Source organism: Polyodon spathula, chromosome 5, assembly GCF_017654505.1.
Source record: "Polyodon spathula isolate WHYD16114869_AA chromosome 5, ASM1765450v1, whole genome shotgun sequence".
NCBI lineage: Eukaryota > Metazoa > Chordata > Actinopteri > Acipenseriformes > Polyodontidae > Polyodon > Polyodon spathula.
The window spans coordinates 61,835,730-61,852,067 of record NC_054538.1 but is presented as its reverse complement, the minus strand read 5'-3'; the positions used below and the strand labels follow the sequence as shown (position 1 = coordinate 61,852,067).

Below are 16,338 nucleotides of genomic sequence, written 5' to 3'. Positions count from 1 at the left end.
CCCTTTCAGCGACGTCACAAACTGACTGAAGTAAGGGTGCGTCTTCAATTAGTATTGCAAAGAGCCAGCTAACTCACGAGTGTATAGGTGCTGTTGTAAATTTGGACAGAGCGGCGGGAGGGGTTACTTTTTCTAACCTTTTTTAAAAACCAGGGAAGAGTGAGACTTGGTCGGCTGTTGATACGTGGGTCACCACGCAACATCAGATATTGAAAATGTCTTCCTTGAACTGGAATTTTCAAAATAAATACTAATAGCAGTTCCTGGCGGAGAAATGAACAGAGTCCTCGCGTGTGCTTTGTGAGCCGATAAGGAGAAAGGTGACGCCCCGAGATGACAGATCTAAACGAAAGGTTCAGTTAACTTCTTCGCTACGTTGAAAGCGGAAATGTAATCTTAAAAAAAAGAAAGAAAGAAAAGCAGAATATAGAAGCCAGCTTAAAAACATTTTCACACACAGGTTATAGTCCATACGAGCTGATTGCTTTATGCTGACGTTTATATTTTGTATGAAGACAATGACGGAGAATTCCAAAGGTTTCAATTCAGGACCTGTTGCGTACATCCTCGTGGATTTTTTATTTAATTTTTTTTTTCACTTTCTGAGGCAAGTGAATTGCATTAACGCGTTTGGTGGAAACTAAAGAACAGCCAGGTGAGTGAACATTGTCTCCACGATATACCCCGCACCCACACAGTCCACAAAATGTAACCTGTTTGTTTTATTTATGGATTTCTTTATCTATATTATATATTTTGTTACATTGCATTGGCACTTTGCTATCCCCCTGTATTTTATTGAACAAAGTAAAATGCTTCTCGAAGTTTATATGGTTTAATAATATTAGCAATTCACTTGCAATAGGTGGCTGTCATGTGTCTATACACTGTACAAAGTACAACACGCATCTGTAAAGCACTGCGTTTTTAAATTTTAGTCATGCAGTAAAGTATAAAGAAATACAATGATCAGTTGTTATATGTCAGTAATTTGTTTTCTAACTTTAAATAAACCACATGTTACTACTGTACAGATCAGTGTTGATAAAAACGACATGTGTACAGTCATTCAACGTTTTATAATGAGCTCCCTTCGAGATGGCACACTTGAAAAAAAGCCATATTTTCTGTTGCAGTACTTAATTACTCAAAGTAAGCAGGACACAGACCAGGGTTGGGTAAAATTTTCCTATATACAGAAAAGATCTATATAATATATATATATATATATATATATATATATATATATATATATAATATATATTTGAATATGGATATAAACAAAAAAGTAGATTTTGCTTGATTTTGTTTGCCTATGGACAGTCTGTCTACTACTGTAGTTGCATTTTTCTGATTTTCGCTGACGCAGGATAATCCTGTTGTCAGATCCATGCACATCAGTTGTTTTGTAAAGTGTAGGTGAAAGACCTGCAGGTTTCCTTTTAACAGTCCCAGATGCCCGCAGCAATAGGTAAATAAGAAGTCGGTAACAACAGGTGTGCAGTTGATAAACGTTATGATAACCCAGCAAGAATAAAGACATCAACAAAAGGAGTTGGAAATTATCTATTAGTGTAGTCAAAAGGTTCACAAAATATTCTTTGTAGACAAATTTTTGTCTTTGTTGTCTAAACTACAAGTAGATTACACAAAGGGCCTTATATTTTAATTAAATTGCCTGATGTACAAAAAAACAAAACAAATACCATAATCCCACTGTACCTGTGAAGTGGTATGGGAACAATTGTTTAACACAAATATTGCCATCAACATGCAAATGGTTGAACTGATCTAATGGCCTGTTGGTTAAATTAAGAAAAATAGGACCCTTGCTGGTATAGGCAGAAATAAACTAGTGAGACGCATACATTCTGCAGGGATATTTAGATCCGTGGTTTTAGATCAATTGAATAGACTCTGTGTCTCCTAAGATACTGAGGGTTGTTTGGCATGGGGAAATGTTTTAATTGCTGGATGTGGTTTTTTTTGTGTGTATGTGTGTGTTTTAATTTCACATTTTTAAATAGTAATCTTTAAAATAATATGTACAGTAGTTATGTATTTATATTATGCTATGTGTGGTTGTGTAGGGAGAATTGGTGTTTAGATACTCAATTAAAGATAATTAATTAATTAAGGTGTGTAATGGTTTAATGGCTTGCGAGTGGTGAACCAAGGATACAGATAATAGTTGGGCACACTAAATTGGGGAGAAAACCAGGGTAAAACATTGTAGACAACTAAATTATTTAAGAAAAAAAAAAAAAAAACTCATCCAATGCTAAATTACAAATATCAATCTACCAGCAAATTTATTTTATTTCCCAAGCATAGTTTCTATATATCTTTCTATTCTTTTGTTCAATTGGGAATACTCTTGTTTATTTCAATCCATTGTTCAGGCTTATTCTATGACAAGAATCTATGTGCTGCAGAGCTGGCCTTTTTCCTGTCAGACAACCCAGTCTCTTGCTGTAGGACTGCCCTTTCCCAGTCAGATAGCCCAGTCTATTGAATTCTCTCTCATTTTTTACATTTAGTAGTCGTCAATAAGTTTTTTTTTTTTTTTTTTTTTAATAATTTTCTCCCAATTTAGAATAGCCAGTTATTTTTATGCTCAGCTCACCTTGGGAGAGGCAAAGATGAACACACGCTGTCCTCCGAAGCGTGTGTCATCAGCCAACCGCTTCTTTTCACACTGCAGACCGACCATGCTGCCATCTCAGAGCTACAACGTCGGAGGTCAATGCAGCTTACAGGCAAACCTGCAGGTGCCCGGCCAGACTACAGGGGTCGCTGGTGCGTGGTGAGCCGAGGATACCCTGGCCGGATCAGGACCCAGTGTAATGCGGGTCGGGTACATGATTTCATACTGCTTTTCATAAAGCAGGGTTGACCTGGGTGACAGACACAAGTAAACAAAGCACATATCGATGCCCCAGAAACAGCTTATTACAGACGCTTCCATCCAAGCTTCTCTGGATTGAACTGTCGGCCCAGATGTTGATTAAAGCAAATGTTTCTACTATCCCTGCTGCAATCTTGCTCATGCTGTGTCTCACTCAACAAATCTATGGCTAAAGAGGATAAACAGAAACGTTCCTTGCGGAAGTGAAACCTTCACGCAGGCGTGGCTGTTTGTTATTGCGTCAGCTCACGAACGACACTCATGCATTTTATCTCGCTCGACTCTGTTCAGTTAGATCATTTGGGGTGTTTGCTTTCTATAGTTTGGCATGTGGATATTACAATCTGCTGCAGAACTAACAGATCATACATACAAATGTTTACAAATCTGGAGCTGCCACATTGTTAAAGCCTTTTTGTGGTTGTGACTTTTGCATTTGCATGGTTATAAAAGCACTGCATTCTAAATGTGGTAGTGACCTTGACATTAACATCTCAATGTATGTGGCTGCATGTGACATTTTACATTTCTTGTTTTTCTGGGGTAGTATTATCTTCATGTGTGGCACTGTGTTCTAGTTAGGGCCTGTAGTTTTTCACGACTGGTCATACCTACCTGTAATTTTGTCCTACAGCCAAATTATATCAGTTTAGACTTGATAAAAGTAAAGAAGCAAATATTAAACAATGGTCCCCTTGACTCCTCTTTCAGCCAAGGTGGTCCTGGGTTTTCTGAAAGGGGCACCTGTTTAACCCCTCTTGTGGTCCTGGGTTTTCTGAAAGGGGCGCCTGTTTAACCCCTCTTGTGACCCCTGGTTTTTTTTAAGGGGATGCCCATTTAACCCCTGTGGTGATCCCAGAGCTTCTATGAGGATCCTTTAAGGATCAAGCGTTTTTCAGAGGGACGCTCCCCAGAACCAGGTTTTTTGGTTTTTTTTTTTTTTTTTGGCTGCATTTGACTCATATAAAAATTCACCAGGTTTTCAATAAAACATTATTATTATTATTATTATTGTTATTATTATTATTTTTTAAATGTATGGTTGAATTCACTCACTTGCAATGCTTGTTTGTGACTGGTGAACAAGCAATTGGTTTCTTGATCCACAGGATTTCTCGATAGTACCTTAATCCCCCTCAACCTAACCTACCAATCTACTTGTCATCCGAATGTCTGGAAGGTAAATCTATATAATAAATACAATATTCTATGTTTGAAGAGAATCTGGGTGCTTCATGTTGCTATAGCAAGGTGATTAGTAAGGTGTGTACAATATTATCATTTCTTTATTTGCATTTGTGCAGTATCAGTACTGTGTTTTAAATATTTTGGGACATTTACTTTTTTGGTTTTTACATTTTTGTGTGCATGTCTGTCAACTTGGAAAAGAAGAGCAAATTCGTTGAAAAATTTACAGAAAATAACTATAAAAACTGTAGCAGCCTAGTACTAGTGGGACAAGACTCTGTGAACGAGGTAGATAACTACATCGAGAGTAGCAACTTAACAGACATTATTATTATTATTATTATTATTATTATTATTATTATTATTATTATTATTATTATTATTCAGGAATGGCTGCAAAAAAGATTATTTTTTTCATGTGGAAAATAAGGAAGCCATTTGTATTCTTATTAAAAATACTCATGACTACAAGGTAATGCTGCATTTTACTCACCCCAAAATACATTTTACTTAAATTGGAGAGTAAATACAAAACCAAAGTAACTTTTTCAGACACCAAATGTTACCCTCTGTACAGGTCTTCTTCTTTTAAAAATCATTTTTATTAAAACAGTGATCATGGATAGAAATGCTTTCAAGTATATTCGGAATCCCTTGCAAATGTTGTGCCACAAAAAAGCAAAAACGTTTGTGTAGATTTTTGCAACTTTAAAATGGCATTGAACCAACCAATGGATAAAGTTTGTGAAAGAAATTAACAAAAGAAGAGTTTCAGGGTATGGTGACTAATATACTGTAGCCTGTTTCATAGTACAGACAACTGACCAATGAGTCTACAGGGGTCGCTGGTGTGCGGTGAGCCGAGGACACCCTGGGGAACTCACGTCCACAGTCGGCAGTGGAATAACCTCAACCTGAACCGGCAGCCTCCAGGTTATAGGACACATCCTGCACTCCACACGGAGTGCTTTTACCACATTCGCCACTCAGGAGACTCCAACCTCTTGACTTTTAAACTAAGATTTTCTGATGTAGGTCAATATGACAAAAGAGGGGATTCAGGATATGGTGACTAATATATTTTAGCCTATTTTATAGTACTGTCACCTGACCAATAAGGCTAACCCATTGACTTTAAATTAAGATTTTCTGATGTAGGTCAGTATGACATTTATTATATTATATCCTTGGCAAGGGTTGTGTGTGTTACATGTTTATGTATATATATATATATATATATATATATATATATATATATATATATATATAATATATATATAGTTTTTTTACAGTTATTTATTCATTGCTCCATAAGTGTAGGAATAAATTTGCCTAAAAATAATTGAGATGTTTAAACTAAGTCATAAAAGAATGTGTGCATTCAGACTGATGGTAACAAATCAAAAATATTGTGATCTAAATGAGCCAGGCTGACCTCTGCACAACAGCAATGAGAGTTAAGCAACATACTGTAGTGTCTGTGCTGCTGGAATAGTGTTAATGAGCTGCATAACGTCTTTTTGTAAAATAAGTTTGCCAGTTTCTTTGTTACGCTGTTTATTATTAATGTATGCATAAACAGTGATACAATACAGGCAGAGTTGGTTTAAATGGTACCTAAGTATTTACCTAAACAGTTAGCAGTTTTAGAGGTTTTAGTCATGTGTGTAAGATCAGCAGACCATAAGCCTTGGGAACAAACCTGTTGGGAGTAGTTACAAATGTAATCATTAACCTTGTTGAATGTCCAGGTAGAGCCTGACTGTGCATATGAAAGTGTCTCCGTGTCAGTCTGTTTTCTGTCATTGACATTATAAATCTGGGACCAAGATTCAGACGGTTGGAGAGAAGTACTACAGTAACTAAGTTCTGCCTAAACCCCCTTTTTCTACAGGTATCAAGACTCCAGATTACTGCAACTTTTCCCCATTGCATTCTCTTGGAATCGGTTCATTTGTATTCCTGCTTCCAGCTTTATGTGACCAAGCTGGATTTGGGACCAGCTTCACAAAGGTAAAATGGATAACTTCTCTACTAATATAGCATGTGCCACTCAGCTATATGTATTTTTGAGTAAAAGGTTGGTTGACCTTAAAGGGGGTTACCCATCAACCAATTTTGATCTCTGTAACATTTGACCTCTTTACCTGATCAGTCAAAAACATTAAATTTGAGCTGGTTTGCCTGAAACAACCCTACGAACCAAATTTGGTGTAAATCGAAACCTGTTAAGAACATAAGAAAGTTTACAAATGAGAGGAGCCATTTGGCCTGTCTTGCTAATTTGTTTGTTAGTAGCTTATTCATCCCAGAATCTTGTCAAGCAGCTTCTTAAAGGATCCCAGGGTGTCAGCGTCAACAACATTACTGGGGAGTTGGTTCCAGACCCTCAATTTTCTGTGTAAAAGAAGTGCCCCCTATTTTATGTTCTGAATGCCCCTTTGTATAATCTCCTTTTGTAACCCCTGGTCCTTATTTCTTTTTTTTTTCGAAAAAGTCCCTTGTGTCGACACTGTCAATACCTTTTAGAATTTTGAATGCTTGAATCAGGTCGCCACGTAGTCTTTGTTCAAGACTGAACAGATTCAATTATTTTAGCCTGTCTGCATATGACATGCCTTTTAAACTGTTCTTTGCACTCTTTCTAGAGCAGCAATATCCTTTTTGTAGCTAGGTGACCACAACTGAACACAATATTCAAGATGAGGTCTTACTAATGCATTGTACAGTTTTAACATTACTTCCCTTGATTTAAATTCAACAATGTTGGGTGATTTGTCATGGGATGACCTGAATGGCTAACCGTTTACTTAAATCTAGAAATCATTCTAAAAGCATCTATCAATTAGCGTGCATATTAAAAAGAGCTACAACAGTTTCATCCCAAACTCTGTCTTCACCAGCGGAATTGAGTCCTTCCAATTGTGATGTTAAAATGTGCTCTTTATCTCTGAACAGTAGAGCGAGTGTGGCATAATGCTGATTTAGTGGGAGGCATGAGAATTGCCCTTAAAATATATTCCCACAATTTAAAATACATAAGATAAATACAGTTTTGCTATTAAAATGGAGGCCCTTTCACACTGGAACACACTACCCGGGTCAGACCCTACCTGGGTTGCGGGTCAGCTGTGTGATTTCAGGGTTTACCTTGGTGACAGAAGCAAATACACAATGAATGCACGTAGCAAAGCAGCAACATTTATAAACTTTCATTAATGAAATACAAATAGAGATGTGAAAATCTGGCACCTGACAAGAATGAGTCCTATGAAAATGCTGCAGTACATGCATGAAAACTCATTAGCAGACAGACCATTCCAGTGACGGGTGCTTCTGGTTGAAATTGATCCAGACTGAGAGTGAAATGAGAGCGAAAGTTGCCAAGAATTTAGAATATTCAGATTTGAAAGGCACTTTGCTGCCGCTATATCTTGTAATTTATGTTCATACATTTGGAACATGAAATGCCCAGGGGTTGATTTGTAAAAAGTGGCATTTCACGCAGTGTCAAAGAGAGATATTTTTGTTATTATTTATTTCTGCCTGGTTATTCTCGTCACCTATCTGACAGAACTCGCTTATAGTCGGGCATTACCGTATTATTCTATAAGCCTACTGGGGCATGGTCATTTTAGAAAGTTTTTTTTTTTTAATTCTGTGATATTTTTTAAGTAGGCTGGAATGCTTTAAAGCTGTGAATTAGGCTATATAGGCTAACAAACAAGTATTGATTCAAGTATTGATTAACATTTTAATATTGTTGTTATTTACCGTATCTTAACTTTAGTTTATGAAGGTGCATTTGATTACATAATGCACCTATATACAGTAATCCGTCGCATATCTGACTGCGGTAGGACCAGAGTAAGGGCGGATATGTAGAACGGCAGATAAATGAATCCTGTTTGAAATACCATTGTACACAGCTGTAAAAATTACTATATCCACACAGTTATTGTTTTGCGATTCAGCTTTTGTTAGGGAGCTCCACTAAATCCCTTGTTTAGAAAGCTGTAGGGTGTTAATGCTTGAGACAGAATAGCCGTCTGCCATGTGGGTGCGTGCATTTGCTGCTGAGTGACAGGCAGGAGAGCGAGAAGGAGGTCGAAGCTGATCTTAAAAAGTGTATCACCTAAGTCAGCCCAGCAACAACAACAACAACAAGAGACCCAGAACTTTTTTTATTTAGTTTTTGTGAGATAGTATTTATATTGCAGTTGTGTATTTGTTGCAGTGTTTATGTAGCTCTTTAATGTTTTGACCCCTTGTCTGGCTGTGATGTCTGAGTGGTGGGGGAGTGGCTGTTTACCGGTTGTGTATGTGAGAGTGGTTACGTACTGCTGTTGACTAGCGTTCTGTCTGCACAATAAACACTCAATAAAAGAGCTATTTGGTGTCTGCCTGACTCCTTTGTTTGATAAACCCTACAATAGAAAGTCTTCCTACGCTTGGGACCACACACTCACACACTCACACAGCTGGCCACTACAATACGTTGAGTTAACTATTGACTATATATGGCAGCATAAAAAGGGCATGTGAGGCGATTTGTTTTAGCAGGGTGCTCAGTGGAAAAAAAAATGCAATGTAAAAACCTTCATAAACTTACATCACAAGAGTTGAAAATGTTGAAAGTGTCTGAGCTGGCTGCAGTTATTCAGTGTCCACCAGGTCAAGCTGTATCACTCGCTACCCTGCTGTGTGTGTGTGTGTGTGTGTGTGTGTGTGTGTGTTGTGTGTGTGTGTGTTTTACGTCCTAAATGTGGGTATGGTACAAGCCTCGCAGTGAAGTCTGTTGTCATGACTCCCGTCATGAAATTTAAAAGTGGCTTGTTGTAAATGTATTTTTTACACCTTGTATCTGTGACTGAGGGGCTATTGCTTTAGAAGAAAAGGATTATCCATTTAAAAGTTATTTCATGTTTCATATTTACATGTATGGGTATTTTAACTATTTTTAATTCTTGTTTTTTTAAACTAGTGTGAAACAAAGTAATGTATTTGGAGGTTTCTTCAACCCTTTAGAGAGAGAGAGAGAGAGAGAGAGAGAGAGAGAGAGAGAGAGAGAGAGAGAGAGAGATGCCCACACAAAGGACAAAGGATGTGTGGTATAGAGCAATCTGTCCACCCGTACGTCAAACTTACATTTGTACAGTTGTGTGTGTGGTTTTTTTTGGTTCTCATAATCCAGATAGCCTTTGTGACTTACCAGAATCAAAATGCGTCAGCCTGTAGCCCATTGGTAGATTTAGAGTAGATGGAAATTTGGTTACATTTCAGTAAATTCAGCAATTTATGCACAGGGTATTTTTTTATAGGGTACACAGAATCTCAGGTTTAATAAAGATACATTGTAGATCTGTAGTCTGGACTCTGTACAAAAGAAAAGTTACTTGACTGACATTTAAATTGTCTTTTCATTAAATAGATGACAGAAAGGTGTACAGGGCTCTGCTGCCTTAATTTGCAAATGTATAATTTGTTCAGTATTCAGGTGTTATGTAGTATACAGGGCTGGCAACGATATAGGGTACTGGCAAAGAACAAGCCATGGGGAACACGGTTACTCAATTTTAAAAAATGCCAATATGGACTGCTGTTGAAGCCATAAGCCTTTTGATTGTTAACATCACAGTGACACAATGCTTTAGGGCATTCATTCAGCAGTGGTTCTCAACCTCTCCCCCCCCCCCCCCCCCTCCCCCGCGACCTATCTTTTTCAATGTCCAAGGTCACTATGACATGCCGGCTGGTGTTGTCAAAACTACAGTTGACCCCCTGAACGTGTATGATGTTATTTGCTGAAAATCTGACTGTTTTGATCTGACAGTTTTACGCAAATCATGTGTTTTAAAAAAAAAAAAAAAAAAAAAAAAAAAAAACATTTCCTTTATCTATGTAATTTATTGACGAAAGGAGAGAATGTGTTTTATTTTTAAAAATGGATTTCCCGTTTATGGCAGAGATCCCTGAACAGTACGGTTAATATAACAACGTATTGGAATAAGTGCATTTGATAGAGTCTGTAACCATGTATATCGCATCCTTTGGATGAGATATAAAACCAAGATCATATTGGAAGTGACTCTGCAGCAGCAGCAACAGTTGTTAATGATGTGTAGTTCACACCCTAGTCTCTAAGTTGCTTTAGATAAAAGCATCTGCTAAATGACTAAGTTATTGTTATTAGTTTTACATGAAAGACAAAAGAAAATCCATTCTCAGTTCTTGTACATTATATTTTGCTATTAAATTCTTTCATCTGACGTTCTGTGAATTTTGTACATTTACTAAAATAAAAATAATAATAAAACTGCTTTTAAAAAGACCAAATTCTTATTGGGTTTATTATTTTCATATTCTACAATTGAAGTACTTGTATTACTATGTAGGACAGCCACTATATGATTGTTACCTTTATTAAAAATGTGTGCGGATTAATCAACCAGTGCCAATAAATTAACTGATCAAAAGTTTTGAGTGACAGCCTTAATTTCTGTATATTGTGGCATTCAGGTTTCTGATTTTGTTATAGTGTGCACAAGACCAATAAAAATAGCCCAGAAATCCACAGTTTGAGAACCACTGATGTAAAACCTCAAGCACACAGCTTTATAGATACTCGAGATATAGATATTAACCCACCTATTGTTTATTTTTAATTTTTTTCCCGCGGTCCTTAGACCAAGTGATTTTTTTTCTTTTTTTTTTTTGCTGTTTAGCTTCATTACTAGACACTTTTATTGTGCAGAAAATCTCTTGGTTCTTTTTTTTTTACATTTATTTATTTATTTATTTATTTATTTATTTATTAGCTCATTAGTATTTCTCTGCTATAGATAATTTGCTTCTTCCTGAAATCTTTGCTGTAGGTCACCTGATCTGCTTGCAACTAGACCACTGGAGTGAGTTTTAACTCTTGTGTAAAGTACAAACAAAGAAGCAAAATATCTTCAATAGAAGGCAGAGGGGCTGTGATGATGAGTTTGTGTTTTGCTAATTAAGTAAGGGAATTTAAAGTATTGTTTAGCACACCTTTTAGGTAGCTGAGTTTCTTTTTCATGTTACCTGTTTATTACTGAAAGTGTAGCATGTACTGTAAACCGGTATTTACTGAGGATGTAGTCCTGTATTTCATGTTTTGTTTGTTCTTGAGGTGGCACAATTTAGACAGATTTCACATGTGATTTTCACCAGCCCACAGTTTAAAGCCCATTTGGAATCACTTAGAATGTGAACTGAAACCACCTATAAGAGGAGTTCCAATCCTGCCACAATATATGGGCTGTTTGTTTATCCCTTAAGCCATTGACTTTATGACTCCCATAATCTATTCCTCTTTTTTTGTTTACTTTGTCTTTTTTTTCCCTAAGACAAATTGTGTCAAGATATAATTAGCAGTCAGATTTTGACCAATTTGGTGTCATGAGTAAACTGAATTAGGAGCACATGATGCACACTAAACGTTTAACACCAATTCTTTTGACTTAAAAATGACACATTCTGTTTTAAAAACTGCTGCTTTCATGTATTCATGGATAACTCCCCCCCCCCAAAAAAAAAAAAGAAAGTTCTATGTATGCTATAGATAATTTGCTTCTTCCTGAAATCTTTGCTGTAGGTCACCTGATCTGCTTGCAACTAGACCACTGGAGTGAGTTTTAACTCTTGTGTAAAGTACAAACAAAGAAGCAAAATATCTTCAATAGAAGGCAGAGGGGCTGTGATGATGAGTTTGTGTTTTGCTAATTAAGTAAGGGAATTTAAAGTATTGTTTAGCACACCTTTTAGGTAGCTGAGTTTCTTTTTCATGTTACCTGTTTATTACTGAAAGTGTAGCATGTACTGTAAACCGGTATTTACTGAGGATGTAGTCCTGTATTTCATGTTTTGTTTGTTCTTGAGGTGGCACAATTTAGACAGATTTCACATGTGATTTTCACCAGCCCACAGTTTAAAGCCCATTTGGAATCACTTAGAATGTGAACTGAAACCACCTATAAGAGGAGTTCCAATCCTGCCACAATATATGGGCTGTTTGTTTATCCCTTAAGCCATTGACTTTATGACTCCCATAATCTATTCCTCTTTTTTTGTTTACTTTGTCTTTTTTTTCCCTAAGACAAATTGTGTCAAGATATAATTAGCAGTCAGATTTTGACCAATTTGGTGTCATGAGTAAACTGAATTAGGAGCACATGATGCACACTAAACGTTTAACACCAATTCTTTTGACTTAAAAATGACACATTCTTTTTTAAACTGCTGCTTTTCATGTATATCACCCCCCCCCCCCCCCCCCAAAAAAAGAAAGTTCTATGTATTTACAAATGCAATCCTAATATTTCATTATATGGATTCTTTAGAATGGAGACCAAATTGTTGTTCTTGTGTTGACAGGTATGAAAAATGAATGCTGGGGGCAGAAAGGTGAAGATCCTAGGTATCATGATGACGTTCAATTTCTTCATTTACATCGTGGTGGAAGTCTCCTGGGGTGGTAACCAGGACAGAAACAGTAAAGTCAGAGTCCCAGACAAGAAGTTTTGGAAAAAACTGGTTCCAAGTGAAGCTTACTGGAACCATGAACAGCAGAAGTTGGACCTCTTGTACAACCCTATTCTGACTGCATTAAACAGCACTAGCAGTGGTGTGGAGACAAGTCTGAATGTTAGTCAACTGAATCCTTGTGATCCTGACCTTAGAGTCAAGACCCTGGTGAAGGACTATAACTCCCTACCAGAACGCTTCAAGGATTTCCTCTTGTATATGAAGTGTAGGACATATCCCCTGGTAGTCAACCAGCCAAGCAAATGCATTGACAAGCCTTTCCTTTTGCTCGCTATAAAGTCACTCTCTCCGCACTTTGATAGGAGGCAAGCCATACGCGAGTCTTGGGGAAAGAAAGGTAAGATAGGCAACTACACGGTGGCCATTGTGTTTTTGTTGGGAAACGCCACCGGCATGGATCATTTTCCTGACCTTTCTGAAATGCTGCGATACGAGAGCAACATACACGGTGACATCCTGCTGTGGGACTACAGAGACTCCTTTTTCAACTTGACGATAAAAGAAGTGCTGTTCCTGGAGTGGGTCACCAAGTTCTGCTCTGACGTGAAATTCATTTTTAAAGGAGACGATGATGTTTTTGTCAATACATATAGGATCCTGGAATACTTGAAGAGCTTAGGCGAAGCTAAAGCCAAAGATTTATTTATTGGGGATGTCATCACAAACGCGGGACCTCACAGAGACAAAAAGCTGAAGTACTTTATTCCGGAGAGCATGTTCATGGGGCAGTACCCTCCTTATGCAGGTGGAGGTGGCTTTCTTTACTCGGGAAACCTGGCGATAAGACTTTACAATGCATCTCATCAAGTATTGCTGTATCCAATTGACGATGTCTACACTGGTATGTGCCTTAAAAAGCTTGGCCTTGCTCCTGAAAAGCACAAAGGATTCAAAACTTTTGATATTGAAGAAAAATACAGAAGCAATCCATGTGCTTACAAAAGCCTAATACTGGTACATAGCAGAACTCCACAAGAGATGATCAAAATATGGTCCTGGCTGAATAATCCAGAGGTGACCTGTCAGTAAGGACTTCACCGGGGCTAAGGTTTATGTCTTTGAAAAAAGTGGGCAGCTCATTTTGCAATTCAATTTGGGCCTTAATTTAAATGTATGTGGTGTGGTGTCTGCCTTGCCCAGAAGTATTGTATTGATATCCAGGTTCCTGTTGACCAAGGATTTCTTAATGCAAAGTCGTGATGTACTGTGATCCAAGCAGCCTTGAAGAATCTGAAAGAGCATATGAAAGGTTCTAATATTTTAGAATACATTTTCTTTTTTCTTTTTTTTTTTCAAAGGAAGCAGATGTCCCCAGTTTGATAAACACACAACCTCCTTATTTACTAAAGGATTTTATATTTTAAATTGTACAGTTCCAAATGGATAAAATTGCCAGTCAAATATCAGAGGAAAACAAACGCTACATTCATTAAAATATCAGTTAATATATGTTAAACGTTTGTGAAGACTATATCACAGCAATTCCAACTTGGCTAAAGTATGAAGAGCATTATTTGCATTCACTATCACTGTCTTGGGTGCAAGGCATTTGTGTTTTATGTTTTTACCGTTGTACCAAAAAAACCATTGTGTAAACTTGTGTGATAATGATGTTGCCTATGTCATTGGAAAGCTGTGTATGACTTAAATGTTGGTACTGTATGAAGCAGAGGCAAGAGACAAATTCACAGGCTTTACTGTTTTGCCGTTCTGATGAATCTGCAAGAGCAGAATAGGTAAAAAATATATACAGTACTCTGTCGCATATCCAACTACGGTGGGACTAGAGTAAGGGTGGATATGTAAAAAGTCGGATGAATGAATCTTGTTTTAAATATCATTGTACACAGCTGTAACAATTAATATATTCTGACAGTTGTGCCACTTGGGTACATGCATTCACAGATCAAGATAGAGACGGAGGTTTAAGTTGATATGCCTCGCAGGCAAACAGGATGCATTTACATATCAAGTCGACACACTGAACAGCTCATGTGACACTACTAGCAATGGCAGCGCATAGAGCACATACAACACAGTGTACAAAAACTTTGGTAGCATCTACAATATCTGAACTAATCTTCTCTGTTCAATAATAAACTAACGCTGCTGAAGATGTTGATCATGGGGGATATGTGACGGGCGGATGCACGACGGATTACTGTAATTATAAAAGAAGTTATTTGTCTCAATTTAAGGAATGCTGTGTAATTTAAAACGTCTGTACTTCCAGCTGCTTTGCTCACTTAAACAAAGCTATGGTCAAAATATACAGAAGACTACTTTGGTCTTTTAAAGTGTAAATTCTGTAGTTGTACTGCGTGCCCCTTACTTTGTGTTAATTGGCAGATAAAAGGTATTAAACAACCTAAAACTAAACCAAATGCTTAGGCTAAAAGGTTGGTACTCCACGCTGCTTGTTTTCAGGCAACACTGTTTTTTTTTTTTTTTTTTTAGTTAACTACTTCTTTACCAGTAGCTGTGCTTGCCAGCATCCGGAAAATAGTAAATAGTGAGATAGTTTGGATAAGGTGTTTGAAAACTGAAAGTAAAGGTTCTCCAAACATGTGGTATTTTAAGTGGCAGCCTATTTATTATGTTGAAGGAAAACAGAGATAGCACAAGCCACAAGGGACCATTTTAAAAAGTACATTGAAAACCTTGTTTGCAGCAATTTATATTAGTGTAAAAATAGTGTCTGTACTTTTGCTTATTTAACTGTATTATAACGTACATTGGTGACTTTGTCACCTGTATCATACAGCACACTGTACGATATTCAATATGTACTGTATTTCCTCCCCTCTGTCTGTTCCATATTCCCCAGGAACCTGTATGTATTTTACAAAAACTTTCTGTCTACAAATAATCAGGACTATACTGAGTATATCATGGGGAGTAATTGGTTCTTAAAAGAAACTAAACCATGTTTTAAGAAATGTTGTGAAATGTTTTTTCAGCTGTTGATGTATTGCTTTATTTGCCGTCTGTTCTGTTACAGACAAGCTGAATGGTTTGGTTTGTTTTTTTTTCTTCCAAAATAGTTCTGTTTGTGTGCTTCCTGTGTCTGTGGGTAAATAATAAAGTGCCTGCTGTTTTTATTTATTGTTTAGCGTTGAAGACTAAACTGTTTGTTTTTTACCTCCTAATATCATACTCTTAGTGCTCCTTTTATATGCATAACTGATGCACAAAGAGTTTATTAGTTTGTATTAGAATACAATGTCTCTTAATAAAGTGAATTTAAAAGTGTTGTTCTCTGATTTGAATGTTTCTATATTGCTGTTTTAAAATAGCCACTTTCTTAGGACCTGTAACTAATATGGGGCTGTGCTTCTGTTTGCCTTAACATGGCATAAATACACCAAGGTAGAAGGTGTCTTGAGTTATGTTAATACATTTGGTCATTAATATTTCATGCAGTTTAACGGTAGGAAGAGAATGTTCACCCCAAATGTGCTTGGGAGGGGCATTATCGTCTAGTCAAAAATAGCCATTGGTACAGGTGCAGCGTTGCTGGGTGGATTTGATTCACAATGGTGCTTCAGAAAACTGCATTTGTTTGGCCTTCCAGAGTTATTAACATCAAGGTTATGACTAGGCTTTCTACTATTACATTTCTGTCAAAACGACAATTAATATCAACATTTATTTTAGAATTTACCAGG

General features: G+C 37.0%; 1 protein-coding gene across 2 annotated transcripts; it reads left to right on the top strand.

The window, feature by feature from the left end:
- The first annotated feature begins 73 nt into the window (after positions 1–73).
- Positions 74–15,922, top strand: LOC121316135 (N-acetyllactosaminide beta-1,3-N-acetylglucosaminyltransferase 2-like). 2 transcript variants are annotated; one of them, XM_041250948.1, is made up of 3 exons: positions 74–655; positions 5,991–6,109; positions 12,500–15,922. In XM_041250948.1, the coding sequence occupies exon 3, from the start codon at positions 12,509–12,511 to the stop codon at positions 13,697–13,699; it is 1,191 nt and encodes a 396-aa protein (XP_041106882.1). In that variant the 5' UTR covers positions 74–655; positions 5,991–6,109; positions 12,500–12,508; the 3' UTR covers positions 13,700–15,922. The 2 variants fall into 2 exon arrangements, with proteins under 2 accessions (XP_041106882.1, XP_041106884.1); XM_041250950.1 differs by lacking the exon at positions 5,991–6,109.
- Positions 15,923–16,338: the final 416 nt, after the last annotated feature.

Excerpts from the sequence above, each read along its gene's own strand:
- LOC121316135 (XM_041250950.1), top strand. The coding sequence starts at position 12,509 with ATGAATGCTGGGGGCAGAAAGGTGAAGATCCTAGGTATCATGATGACG.